Below are 13037 nucleotides of genomic sequence, written 5' to 3'. Positions count from 1 at the left end.
GCATACATAACATGGGAGGGGAAATAATTGTTTGAATCGCTATGGTTGGAATGTCCCGTCATGCATTTGGGCTGCTTTTGTAATGGGTTTCGTAGAGTACACTATAAAACCAAAGGAATTTTATATTGTGGTTGAGATTTGCGTTGCGGGTGCTGAGAAGGGTACTGTTTGGGTGTGAACCAGCGGACAGCGAGGCCAGCGTTGAGGCTGTGTCGTGTCGACCCGTCTAGCACGGGTAGGGGTCCGGCGGGTGTTTTATGAGGCCCATCAGCAACGCAAATCCTCCCGGGAATCTCGGACCCAAGGATAAGCGGTGTCGAAGCCAAAGGCATTGTGAGTAACTTTAAACTAATTCTACTGGGATTTAATCAAGCCATGGGTTATTCACTAAATGTCCCTTGTTCTAAAATGCATGCAGCCATTGACTATTGTTTTGCCTAAAGAGTTGATTGTTTGCCTAAAAGATTCTATTGTTGTTGTTTAATTGATCTTTTGGGTATGGCCATTGTGAAATTTGTGAAGGCGTAGCTTTACCGGGTTTAAATAGAATTGTTTGTAGTAAAGGGCTTCCTATAATGTAACATTTACAGGAGTTCCCGTGACACTAAACCACACTTGGTCTGAACGGTCCTCTGGGGCGTGGTCCACCTTCAGCGGGAAGACTTACGTGGGGCTACCGATGGTGACAAGGGGACGGGGGTCCACTCTTCTGAGCAAACTTATTTTCGAGACTTAATCAGCCGTACTACAAACTCTATGTCGCTGCTCTGCTGTTTGTTTATTTATTTAGGGAACTTTCATTGTATTAAAGTCTGAATGTAAACTTATTTACTTATGTATGAAATTCATATTGTACGGATTGCCCTAAGCTGTGGAGAATGTAAAGGTGCAAAACTGGAAGATTGTTAAAGCTAAATTATTGTGGGGTACTTCTATTAATTGTAGTTTCTTTATTATTTCTAATCTGGTGTCACTGTGTTCTGGGTTTTATGTATGATACATGTATTGGTCTGAGTAGAGTGGCGCAAGGGTCCACTCTGCGACACCAGCCAATTTTCTATACTTTCCGCTCGGCAGTGTTCTTCACACAAGTAATTTGGGAGGGCGGGTCGCCCTACTAAAGTTTAAGCCGCCCTGCCAAAGAATTGGCACACGACCACATGCTGAATGAATCAACGGCGTGCACAAGGTTCTGTTGCCCATTGTAGACTTCAACATAATACGCACATTCACGAAACGAGAAAGAATTGCCACACAGTGTGCCGCAAGCCTGAAGAATGGTACAATGTACAGCCTTGAAGCATATTCAAACATGTATACCTTTCGCCGATTGAGGGCAAGCGCATGCGGGGCAAAGTTCATTGATCAAATTGCTCAAAGTTCCTACGTTGAATCTCAATGATTTTATTGCAAACGAAGTTCTTATCAATGAAACTGCTAATCATTAATTCATGAAAATAGTTTTCGATGGAAAAAGTATTATTTAGGGCCAACATTTGGGGATAAGATCGTCAAAATAAAAAAGGTTTTTCTCAAGCATTTGTTGCTTTCACATCCAATGACATCATATAAAAATGGGCCCCATTTTGATTATGTCATTTTGAAGGGGGCCATTTTAATTTTGTCATGCCGCCCTCCTAAAAAAAAAATACTGCCCCGCGTAGTAGTTAAAAAGCAGAACAGTTCTCTTCAGAACTTTGAAGTATCCCGAACATACGCTAAATTTACTCTAAAATAAAGAAAGACAGTTCTCTAAGAACACACTCTACCTGGCCAGTAGATACACACATGGTGTTACCGCAAATGGGATGACATTCAGAAAAAATGAAAAGACTAAAATTTGTCACCTCGGACTTTTAAACATAAACTACATTTCCCCAACTATTTTCACTAGCTGGCTGGACGAGCCAAACAAATATTGGGCTGCCTGCAATTTTTTCACTAGCATGTTACAAGCTAGTCTTGGCCCAAGACTATGGTGCTTGATATTGGAGTGTACTACGCGCAGTTGTAAATTGCCAAAGCGCGCCCGCCACGGTATGATTTAGTTTACTGGACGGCTTGAAATCTAGACTATACTGGCAAGCTTGAAATCTAGACTATACTGGCAAGCTACCATAGTCTTGGACTTCTTGCAGTGCTGTGTTAACTTTTTCATTATTTTCTGCTTCAGCTTTCCAACGGAACCGGTCGAACCAATCAGCGTGCGATCCTAGTAATATATAAGCATAGAGTGTTCTGTGACCCAGGGTCATTCATAATATGATTACACGGCATAGGCAGCTCCGTGTTTGTCATTAAGAAAGACTCGTAAGAAATATAGGAATAATGTTCACGATTATGAATGCTAAAGATGAAAAAGTGAAGCCGAAGCTTTATTGATATGCTACTTCGATGGCAATGAATTAACGACATGTCAAAATATACCAGCTAGTGCCCTCTCTGCGGACGGTCTGTGTTGCGATAAACTCCGTCAGTTCTTTGTGTGCCTCTGCATGCAGGCAGTTTGACTGTGTGTCCGGGTGTGAATAAACTAGGGGAAACTAGAGCATGATACAACCAAAGTTTGCAACTGTGCAAGTCATGGATCCCAAGTCATTATGTAACTGTCAGTGTCACAAAGTGGTGAGTGGAGAGAATCTTGTTTATATTGATCGAATAATAATAATAATAATAATAATAAGACTTGCAATGCGCACGTATCCACCCTGCTGGGTGTTCAAGTATAGAAAACCTGTAAAGTCATAAGAAGTTATTGTTTGTGATCACCTAATTTGCTCTGAACAAACCTTACTTCAAAACTTGTTGCTGGTAGGCCTCCTTCTTCCTGCTATTTCATCATGCGAAGCAACATTTTTGTGTGTCACACTTATGGAAGGGCAGTTTGTAAAAGTATTGCCTCACCAAAACCCACTCCGCATTCGCATTCGAAGGAAGTATGAGTTCATCATAGGAGTAGTATGAGCCCAGCTTTACGTGAGGTTGGATTTGTCTGACTTGAGTCACCAACACTTCAATGCACACAGATGCATATCCCTTGGATCTGTGCGCATACTCTTAGCAACCGATGCTTTTGGACTGGGGTTGATGTTTGTCATTATTTTGAACACCAAGTGAAATTTATGAAAATGTACAACTAAATGGAAGAGTTGGGCGAGATGAGCAACATGGTCTTTCAACTGCCATAAACTATCTGAGACACAGAGAATCAGAGGAAAACTGCATTGCACCTCACAATGTAGAAGAGTGGTCGTACATGTAGGCTCAGCCGTGCACACAAGTACATATAATGTATATAGTACAAACAGTATTGTGTATAACTGTGCACTTTAAATGCTGCTGTGGGAAAACGTGTGATGGGCGACTAGTGGTACGCACTACGATTGATGTCGAAATCGCAACTAGTTGTTGCTTAGTCGAGTTGCGACTGCCATTATTCACCTACTCGGTAAATCGAGCCACCACACCAATTGAGTCGCTCACAAACAGTCACGACTATACACAACAACATAATTTACCTACGAAACACAACCAGACATCAGTAAGCCTGGGCCACTAGTGAAATTTACTTCTCGACTAGTCACACCTCAGAAAGTCATGACTACGACACTAGTCGCGACTTGTTTGCCGCAGGGGCAATATGGTAAAGTCGTGTCACTGGTGTCACTGATTGTGCTTCGTAAGTAAATTATGTTGCCATGAATAGTCGTAAGCGATACAATCGGTTCACCAAACAGGAAGTCGTGACTTTTTTTGTACTTTACTTGGCAGCACGATTATTCAATAGGAATAAAAAAAGCAGTCGCAGCGCGACTAATGATTTTAGTAGTCTCGACTGTGCGACTACATAAAGTGTGACAATGTGTCGCACTAGTCACCCAGGCCTAGATATGTACAGTGACACAATCCTTAAATCCTTTCAGCGTGAATTTGACTATACTGCACCTACAGCAAACAATACGCCGCAATGCATTTTGGGGCATTAAAAATTTGTGACTAGTTTGTTGAAGTCGCAACTATTTGAGATATGAATAGTTGAGTAGCAAATTTCACTAGTCGCCCGGGGATATTATACAAATATTGACTGCTTCGAGTGCTATGGTTAAAACTATGACTCCCGAGGTGATCCCTGTAGCGTTCTATTTTCCCGAGGCGAAGCCGAGGGAAAATAGAACGCTCCGGGGATCACCGAGGGAGTCATAGTTTTTAACCATTGCACGAGTAAAAGCAGTCAATATTTGTTTTATAACACCCCAAATATTTCTAAATACTGTACTATTATTATTAAGTTACAGACCTAAATGCTACAATCCACGGACGACGCGAATACAGATTGCAAACACTTTTACTAAATGTGTTGCATGTAGTGTCGTGCAATCCGAAATGGTTACAGACTATTAATTTGTCATACTCGTACACGCAACGGACGTCTGGGTACTGCACGCCGTGTGCTAGTCTGTCGGACTAGCGCACGGCGCCATGTGCTAGTCTTCGGACTAGCGCATGGCAAACCGACGGCCGTCGTCTAGCAAAACTAAGACATGTCATGTGACGCGCTCTAAACCAATGAGCAGGCAGAATACTTGCAAGGGGTGTTATAATATACAAATATTGACTGCTTCGAGTGCTATGGTTAAAACTATGACTCCCGAGGTGATCCCCGGAGCGTTCTATTTTCCCTCGGCTTCGCCTCGGGAAAATAGAACGCTCCGGGGATCACCGAGGGAGTCATAGTTTTTAACTATTGCACGAGTAAAAGCAGTCAATATTTGTTTTATAACACCCCAAACATTTCTAAATACTGTACTATTATTATTAAGTTACAGACCTGAATGCTACAATCCACGGGCGACGCGAATACAGATTGCAAACACTTTTACTTACTGTGTTGCATGTATGTGTCGTGCAATCCGAAATGGTTACAGACTATTAATTTAGCATCCTCGTACACGCAACGGACGTCCGGGTACTGCACGCCGTGTGCTAGTCTGTCGGACTAGCGCACGGCGCCGTGTGCTAGTCTTCGGACTAGCGCATGGCAAACAGACGCACTATCACACGGCCGTCGTCTAGCAAAACTAAGACATGTCATGTGACGCGCTCTAAACCAATGAGCAGGCAGAATACTTGCAAGGGGTGTTATAATTCTTGTTATAGCCTGTTCTCAAACGTGATCATTTTAATACCTACCGTTCTATGAAAAATTTGTGTTTGGCAATACAGAAATCAATTTTAAGAACAAGTAATTTATTTAGAAATAATTTTAATTAAACTGTATCAATTGTTTTTATACACAATACATTAACATTAATTATAACATACTGACTATATTATGTACATGTATTCATGTATTCATGTGATTGTGTCAAAATTAGTAGCCCTCAAGTTATACATGTGCAAAGACGGTGCATGAACAACAATTTGTACATGTACAGTGAATAGTGTTTGCTGTAGTAAAACTACGGTAGTATCATGGAGGTTTCTACCTCCATGGTAGTATGCACTGCGGGTAGTTTGCCTGTGGTTCCTGTGATCTGCCCACAACATCATTTGGGAAGTATGAAACCATTAAACAAACACAATTGATGTGACGAAGATGCAAGCACTTCTGTTTTTTTAGTTTTCTGTAGTCAGCTCTATTTTTTCAGAATAACGACAATAATTATTTGGCTGTTTACTGGGAAAAGGAGATGTCAAATTTAAATCCCTGCATTTCGTTCCCTTTGGCCATTACACATAGCCTTAGGGTTAGGCAAACCAGGCAAACTATCACGCGTTCACACGTCCGACCGAGGATCGACTTCATACTGTTGGGCGCTGCCATGTTGTTCACATATTGAATACGCATTACACAACCTGTAATGCCCAAGACTATGTCTATACCAGGGGCTGAATGAGCTGATTCCTCATTCAGCCCATGGTATAGACGGGCGCTTTTGTTATTGACTAACTTAGGCTTGGTGGTCGGGTACCATGCCAACGAAAAACAGCATGCTGCCCTATCAGTTGATGATGTCATTGTCAGCCAATCACCCGTGCAAGAAAACCATTCTGTCTAATAGTTGACTTGTTCGTAATGTGAGATTTGGATTAACGGTGGAAATCGCTGTATCCTGACTGGACTAGGAACGATCCGGTCTCGCTTTAAACATTTCCTGGTAGAATATGAAATAATCTATCCATACATACTAAATGGGGACTGTTGCCGACATTCAAACATGAATATTTTCTGTGTTTTTGTGACTTGTTTTCTCTGTTTTTGAAGCCATTTTTTACGTACAAATTTCTCTTTTTAAAATTTGAGTTGCACCGATTGTTTTTATACATAACGACAGATATGCTCTTCGTTTCAATTTACTGGTACATTATTTTGGTTGAGACTTTTCAGCAAAGGCTGAAACTGACCGAATTCCAGAAGCCCTTTTGACTAATTAGTTTTCAAACCGAGGTCACGCATGAAAAAACGCTGCATATCCCTGCAGATAAATAACAATGGGCATTAGTGTACTGCATGTAGACTGCCCATCATTCTACCTGAATGTGGAGTATACAGCTGCTTCACTTTTGTTTTCGCCTGTGCTAAACAAGTATTTACAAGCACCTCATTTTTTTATTAGGTTTACTTAAAGGACTGTGTTTAAACTTTGAATGAAAAACCACAAAATCATGCTCCCTGTACTTTATAAAACTTACCAAATAACACATACAGAAGAGCCCCAAGTAGTCCTGCTAGCCCATATCCACTGCCCCAAGCTGTTACATGACTACTGTCAAACTTAGATAGATATCCTAAAGCAAGACTAGGAGAAAGATGCAAATAATAACTCAATTGGGAAAAGTGATATTGTTGTCTCGCATACAAAGAGGAATTATTTGTTCTTCAATCTAATTCAATTCATTTCTAATCAATTCATTCAACTCAGGTCATATTTACTTTAAACTACTCAACCTACTTCGCAACATATAAGTACATTGGTACATGTAACACATATAAAATTGATAGAATACAGCAGAGATATGCTACAAAATAAGCACAGAAGATGGAGGGCAAGTATTAATACATGTGGACCAAAATAAGAGAGAAATAGGCTTTCAGATTAAACCATGGATTTTAGAAGTTAGCCTAGACAGACATTAAAAAAATGCAGTGAAAGAAAAATGTATGTTACTAACGAGTATTTGTTAAAGTCACCTGGAAATAGAATTTGTTTTCTTCAAACATTAGAGTATATGTTTCTGCACAATAAAATAATTATTTGAGTATATGTTTTTAACGATTTATATGTAAAACAAAAACAAAACAATTGTGTGGGGGTGACTCCGCCTACCCCGTTTTGTGACGTCAATTGAGGCAGACTTTGCCTAGATCGAACATCGGACACATGTACGTGCAAGTACATTCAAGTCCTAGTTGTGAGTTTTATGCTTTTAAAAAGTTTTTTTCTTGCATTTTTCCGGCAATGTCGACCAGGTGTATTGCTGCTGGATGCAGCAAAACAACCAAAGATGGGGTCAGTATGCAAAGTGGTCCGGTCCGATATCTTTTCCAGCGCTGTGCAGCAAACACTTCGAGCTGTCGTGCTTCTACACTACACATTTTGACATGAAGAGAAAAGTTATTTTCTAAAACATGACGCCATCCCAACAATTTTTCCAGCTAGTGGGGAAGTCCAAGAAGGTACCTGAGAGACGTAACGAACCTTAAGGAGCATTTGCCTCACCTGAAAAAAATCAGTCATTGATTCAACTTTGAGGGCATGTTTTTAGCTTGCTCTAAGCGTCACTATATTGTATTGGCACTGCATGCGATTCATCGCCCCTCTATTGACATCACGAACAGCGCCCTCTCGGGTCGGGCTTATTTTCAAATTTGTAAATAACATGGAAACTAAAACACATATTTTAATGACAAAAGCTTTATTTTGACAAAATCCCACTTCCAGGTGACTTTAATGTTTAAGGGAGACAGTGCCTTAGATCGGTTGATTTTGTCTATAAAAGCATTTGAAACTGTTTGGTATTAAATCGATATGGTTAGAATTTTTTTTTTAAAGTAGAATATGCCTCACAAAATGGCATGTCGTGTTAGTACGCGACGTATAAGGGGAACCATACCATTTCGAGGCATATTTGCGTGGATCGTTATATATTCAATTTATACAACATATTTCTAACCATATGCATTTTATACCAAAGGGTTGCAAACTCTTTTCCAAGACCAACTCACACGATCCAAGACAACGTGTTCCTTTAATGGCTGATGATGGGAGCTGGACTGGCTAGCAAAGAGCAATGCCACATACATGTACATGTAGTTGGAGAAGAGAAGACAAATCTTTTTTAACAATACTAGATCATTTTCTAATATTGTTATGAAAAGAGTTACACAAGCGAGGATAGAAACAAAGAGGGTTGCTGGAGTACAGGGCAGGAGTGGAAGGAATGTACAGATTACAACAAGACCTAGTAGGATACAGGAGTGGAAGGAATGTACAGATTACAACAAGACCTAGTAGGATACAGGAGTGGAAGGAATGTACAGATTACAACAAGACCTAGTAGGATACAGGAGTGGAAGGAATGTACAGATTACAACAAGACCTAGTAGGATACAGGAGTGGAAGGAATGTACAGATTACAACAAGACCTAGTAGGATACAGGAGTGGAAGGAATGTACAGATTACAACAAGACCTAGTAGGATACAGGAGTGGAAGGAATGTACAGATTACAACAAGACCTAGTAGGATACAGGAGTGGAAGGAATGTACAGATTACAACAAGACCTAGTAGGATACAGGAGTGGAAGGAATGTACAGATTACAACAAGACCTAGTAGGATACAGGAGTGGAAGGAATGTACAGATTACAACAAGACCTAGTAGGATACAGGAGTGGAAGGAATGTACAGATTACAACAAGACCTAGTAGGATACAGGAGTGGAAGGAATGTACAGATTACAACAAGACCTAGTAGGATACAGGAGTGGAAGGAATGTACAGATTACAACAAGACCTAGTAGGATACAGGAGTGGAAGGAATGTACAGATTACAACAAGACCTAGTAGGATACAGGAGTGGAAGGAATGTACAGATTACAACAAGACCTAGTAGGATACAGGAGTGGAAGGAATGTACAGATTACAACAAGACCTAGTAGGATACAGGAGTGGAAGGAATGTACAGATTACAACAAGACCTAGTAGGATACAGGAGTGGAAGGAATGTACAGATTACAACAAGACCTAGTAGGATACAGGAGTGGAAGGAATGTACAGATTACAACAAGACCTAGTAGGATACAGGAGTGGAAGGAATGTACAGATTACAACAAGACCTAGTAGGATACAGGAGTGGAAGGAATGTACAGATTACAACAAGACCTAGTAGGATAAATATGTAGATAAGATATGCCAAGTATGAAGAAAATGTGGTTGGAGGCAGATGAGTGAGTTTCTACATGAACTTGAAGATCCCGATATGAAGCTTATTGATGTCATTAAGAGTATTGAGTTGTCTAAAGAGAGGGGCAGAGGGCTCTCAAGGATGAGAGACAGAATAAACACGAAGACATGTAGCTCTCTTTTGAATAGTAGACAAGGACTGAAGTTTGCTATTGTTGGTGTGTGCCCACACAATGTTGCAGTAGTTTAATAGGCAAGTATAAGATAAGGGAGGTAGGAGGTAGAAAGGAACAAAGTTTGGAAATTACACTGACATTGGGAAACGTTCTCTTTTCATGACAAAAGCATTTTTTTCGCTGCTAAGATTTAGACTGTGGAAGACGATTTGTAAAACAATATTACAAACAAATTACTTATTCTTCTCCGTAACACTAAAAAACTTAAACATATAAAATAAAAAAAGGTTCACTTACTTTTCTCCAAAAGCGTTTGATGCACCAACAAGTACCTGAGGGTTATTAAAACATAGTTCATGAATACCCCATACAGTTTCTCTACTCCTATTGGTGGAGAGCGCGTCACGTTGGTGTGTTTAAACGGTTGATAATGACCAGTGTTTATAACCGGCTGGCTTCCGCGTTATATATCCACTTTTCAACTGTCAAAGTGTCTGTAATTGTATTTTTTAACGTTTTTTAAGAAAAGGGCATTTATAAATGGGAATAAAAGAGTAATGACTCGTTCTTAAACGTCCGTTTGAAACCTTGCAGGGTCATTGCCATGCGCTAAAGGCAATCACACGGCAATTCAACCCTGCCTGCCGGCTTTAAATGGCCATGTAAAAACTCGTCGCTACCCTTTTATTCCCCTAGTTTAAGTGCTATTAAACAAATGGTTTGGAATTATTGGAGTCATTTAAATTGATATCTTTTATCCAAACAAAAAATGCACTCCTACATGTACATGTACATGTATAGTGGCCACCATACCTCAAAAAGGCTTTACCAGTTACCAAGTAACTGTTTATGCTAAAAACTATTTTGAGTAATTACAGATAGTGTCCAGTGCTTTTAAACGCAGTGGACACATTGGAAATTACTCAAAATAGTTATCATAAAACCTCACTCGGTAACCAGTAATGGGGAGCTGTTGATAGTATAAAATATTGTGAGAAACGGCTCCATCTGAAGTGACGTAGTTTTCGAGAAAGAAGTAATTTTCAAAGAAATTTACTTTGAGACCTCAGATTTAGAATTTGAGGTCTCAAAATCAAGCATCTGAAAGCACACAACTTCGTCTGACAAGGTTTTTGTTTTTTCATCTTTAGTTATCTCCCAACTTCGAGCTCAAATGTTCACAGGTTTTGTTATCTTATGCATATGTTGAGATACAGCAAGTGAGACGACTGGTCTTTTGACAATTACCAATAGTGTCCAGTGTCTTTACGCCTTTTCCACATTCTCTTATCTCTTCCTCAAAAACTACATTACTTCAGAGGGAGTTGTTTCTCACAATGTTTCATACTATCAACAGCTCTACATTGCTCAAAACCAAGTAAATGTCTTATGCTATTTATACAAAATTTGAGTAATTACCAAAAGTGTCCAAGGCCTTAAAAGCCCTCTTGAGTTGAAAGTCTCAGTTCATATTTAATTCAATTTAAGTTTTGAACACTGCTCATGTTCCAGTACAGTGGACTGTTAACAAGGTTTTATGCTGACAGTTGCATTAAAGATTAATTAAGCGTGGTCCAAAATCAGGCTGTGCTTATACCCTATATAGTCACTGAGCCATGTGCTCACCGCACAGTACATGTAGGCCTACAGCACAGTGAACGCACAAACAACCATTGTCAGCAAAGAACTATTCCCTACATGTACATGTAGAAGTAAACTCTGTAACTAGCCATATTTTCTAAAGATTTTTGACTTTGGGTATAAATGTCCACATTTCTCCAATGAAGTGGCGTTATTTACCAAACATGTGCACGCAGTAACAGTGCCCTTTCTTGGCTTGAAACGTGAACAACAACTACAAAATTCCTTTTTATGTTCTTATTTGACATTTGTGACCCGCTATGTGAAAATGAGTCAGATGTTGACAATTTCAAGGATTGAGTTATGTATGCATGGCTGGAAAGAACACACCAACAGCAGTAATTTGGTATATGTCTAAGCTTTGGTATCGCGTTGCTGAGTTACTTCTGTTTGAAATTAGCCAATACATCATTTTTTTCTGAAAAACGAATTACAAGTAAAGTGATGTTTTAAACTACCATTTCACGCAAAAGGATACAAATTAGACATAAGTATTATCACAAAATTGTTGTATTCATAGCTTTATTGCCTAAAAGTAAGTGTTCTAAAGGTTAACCATGCAAATATAGATCTTAAAAAGTAACAAACAAAAAAAGAAAACATTCTTTTTTTCTCCCCCCCCCCACATTAAACTGTCCATTACTTAATAATGCATTGGGCGACATCTGACTCATTTTCACGTAGCGGGTCACATTTAAGACCGAGCTGTGTTATAAAACACATATTATTGACTGGCATAATTCGGTAACTAGTGTACGGGCCTGTGAGTGACCAGAAGAAGGGCGTTTTTCCCTCGGCCTCGGGAAATAGGTTGCTCTTCTTGTCACTCAAAGTCCCTGGTGGGAACAGACGTATTATTAGTTACCATGTGGCCAGTCAATATCTGAATAGAAATTGTGATAAAATGTCAGCTTTTAATTACCCAAGATTTTTATTGTAATTTATGTTCTCACTGTTAGAAGAAGTTCTGGTCACATGATTGAGATAATAAAAACTGCATTTGCATTTATTTGGGATTGGCAATTCATACATGTAGCAAAAAGACAAAAAGTTTTAGGTAGAAATGTTTTTTGATACATGCCCCCCAAAAAACTAGACATGATTGCAGTGCACAAATGCATAGCTGTTTCGTTAATAAAACTTTCAAATTACTCAACTGAATTTGAATTTTGTTTTGTATTCAAAGCAGTTATAACCTATTTAGCCCTATTGTATACACTTACAGAACAGAAACAAAATAAAAGTTCACATATTTACAAATAACTTAAAGGGTTTACAGAAGGTAATGGTGAAAGACTTCTCTTGAAATACTATTTCATGAAATGCTTCACTTTTTGAGAAAACATTAAAACAATGATCAATTCTCGATACCGAGAATTACGGATTTATTTTAAACACATGTCATGACACGGCAAAACGTGCGGAAACAAGGGTTAGTACTCCCGTTAATTTCTCCCGACTCTGATGACTGATTGAGCCTAAATTTTCATAGGTTTGTTATTTTATATGTAAGTTGTGACACACGAAGTGTGGGCCTTTGGACAAAACTGTTTACCGAAAGTGTCCATTGGCTTTAAAAAAAATATTTAGATTATACCAAGTCCAGTTGCAATTTATGACTTAAAGTTACAAAATTAAAAAAATCATTAAAAATCATGTGATGACGTCATCATGCTGCATTTCACAAGAACTTGCCAATATCTAACAACCTTCAAAGTTTCAGCTTGATCTCATCATTATTGTACTTCGGGAGTTATACGACTTTAAAAAATGCACCTTTAATTCCACGTCCCATGACCCCCAATGACGTGACATT

General features: G+C 39.2%; 1 protein-coding gene across 4 annotated transcripts in view; it reads right to left on the bottom strand.

Moving 5' to 3' along the window:
* LOC139953899 (battenin-like) overlaps positions 1-13037 on the bottom strand; it is a 74285-nt gene that overhangs the window by 36844 nt on the left and 24404 nt on the right. For all 4 annotated transcript variants that reach the window (XM_071953501.1, XM_071953499.1, XM_071953502.1 and 1 more), the window contains exons 7-8: positions 9878-9912; positions 6694-6800 (exon numbers count right to left, since the gene is read on the bottom strand). In XM_071953501.1, the coding sequence (XP_071809602.1) occupies positions 6694-6800; positions 9878-9912 (142 nt within the window). The remainder of the gene's footprint in view (positions 1-6693; positions 6801-9877; positions 9913-13037) is intronic.

This window comes from Asterias amurensis, chromosome 22 (assembly GCF_032118995.1).
Source record: "Asterias amurensis chromosome 22, ASM3211899v1".
NCBI lineage: Eukaryota > Metazoa > Echinodermata > Asteroidea > Forcipulatida > Asteriidae > Asterias > Asterias amurensis.
The sequence above is the reverse complement of the archived record's forward strand: the minus strand, read 5'-3'. Positions and strand labels throughout refer to the sequence as shown.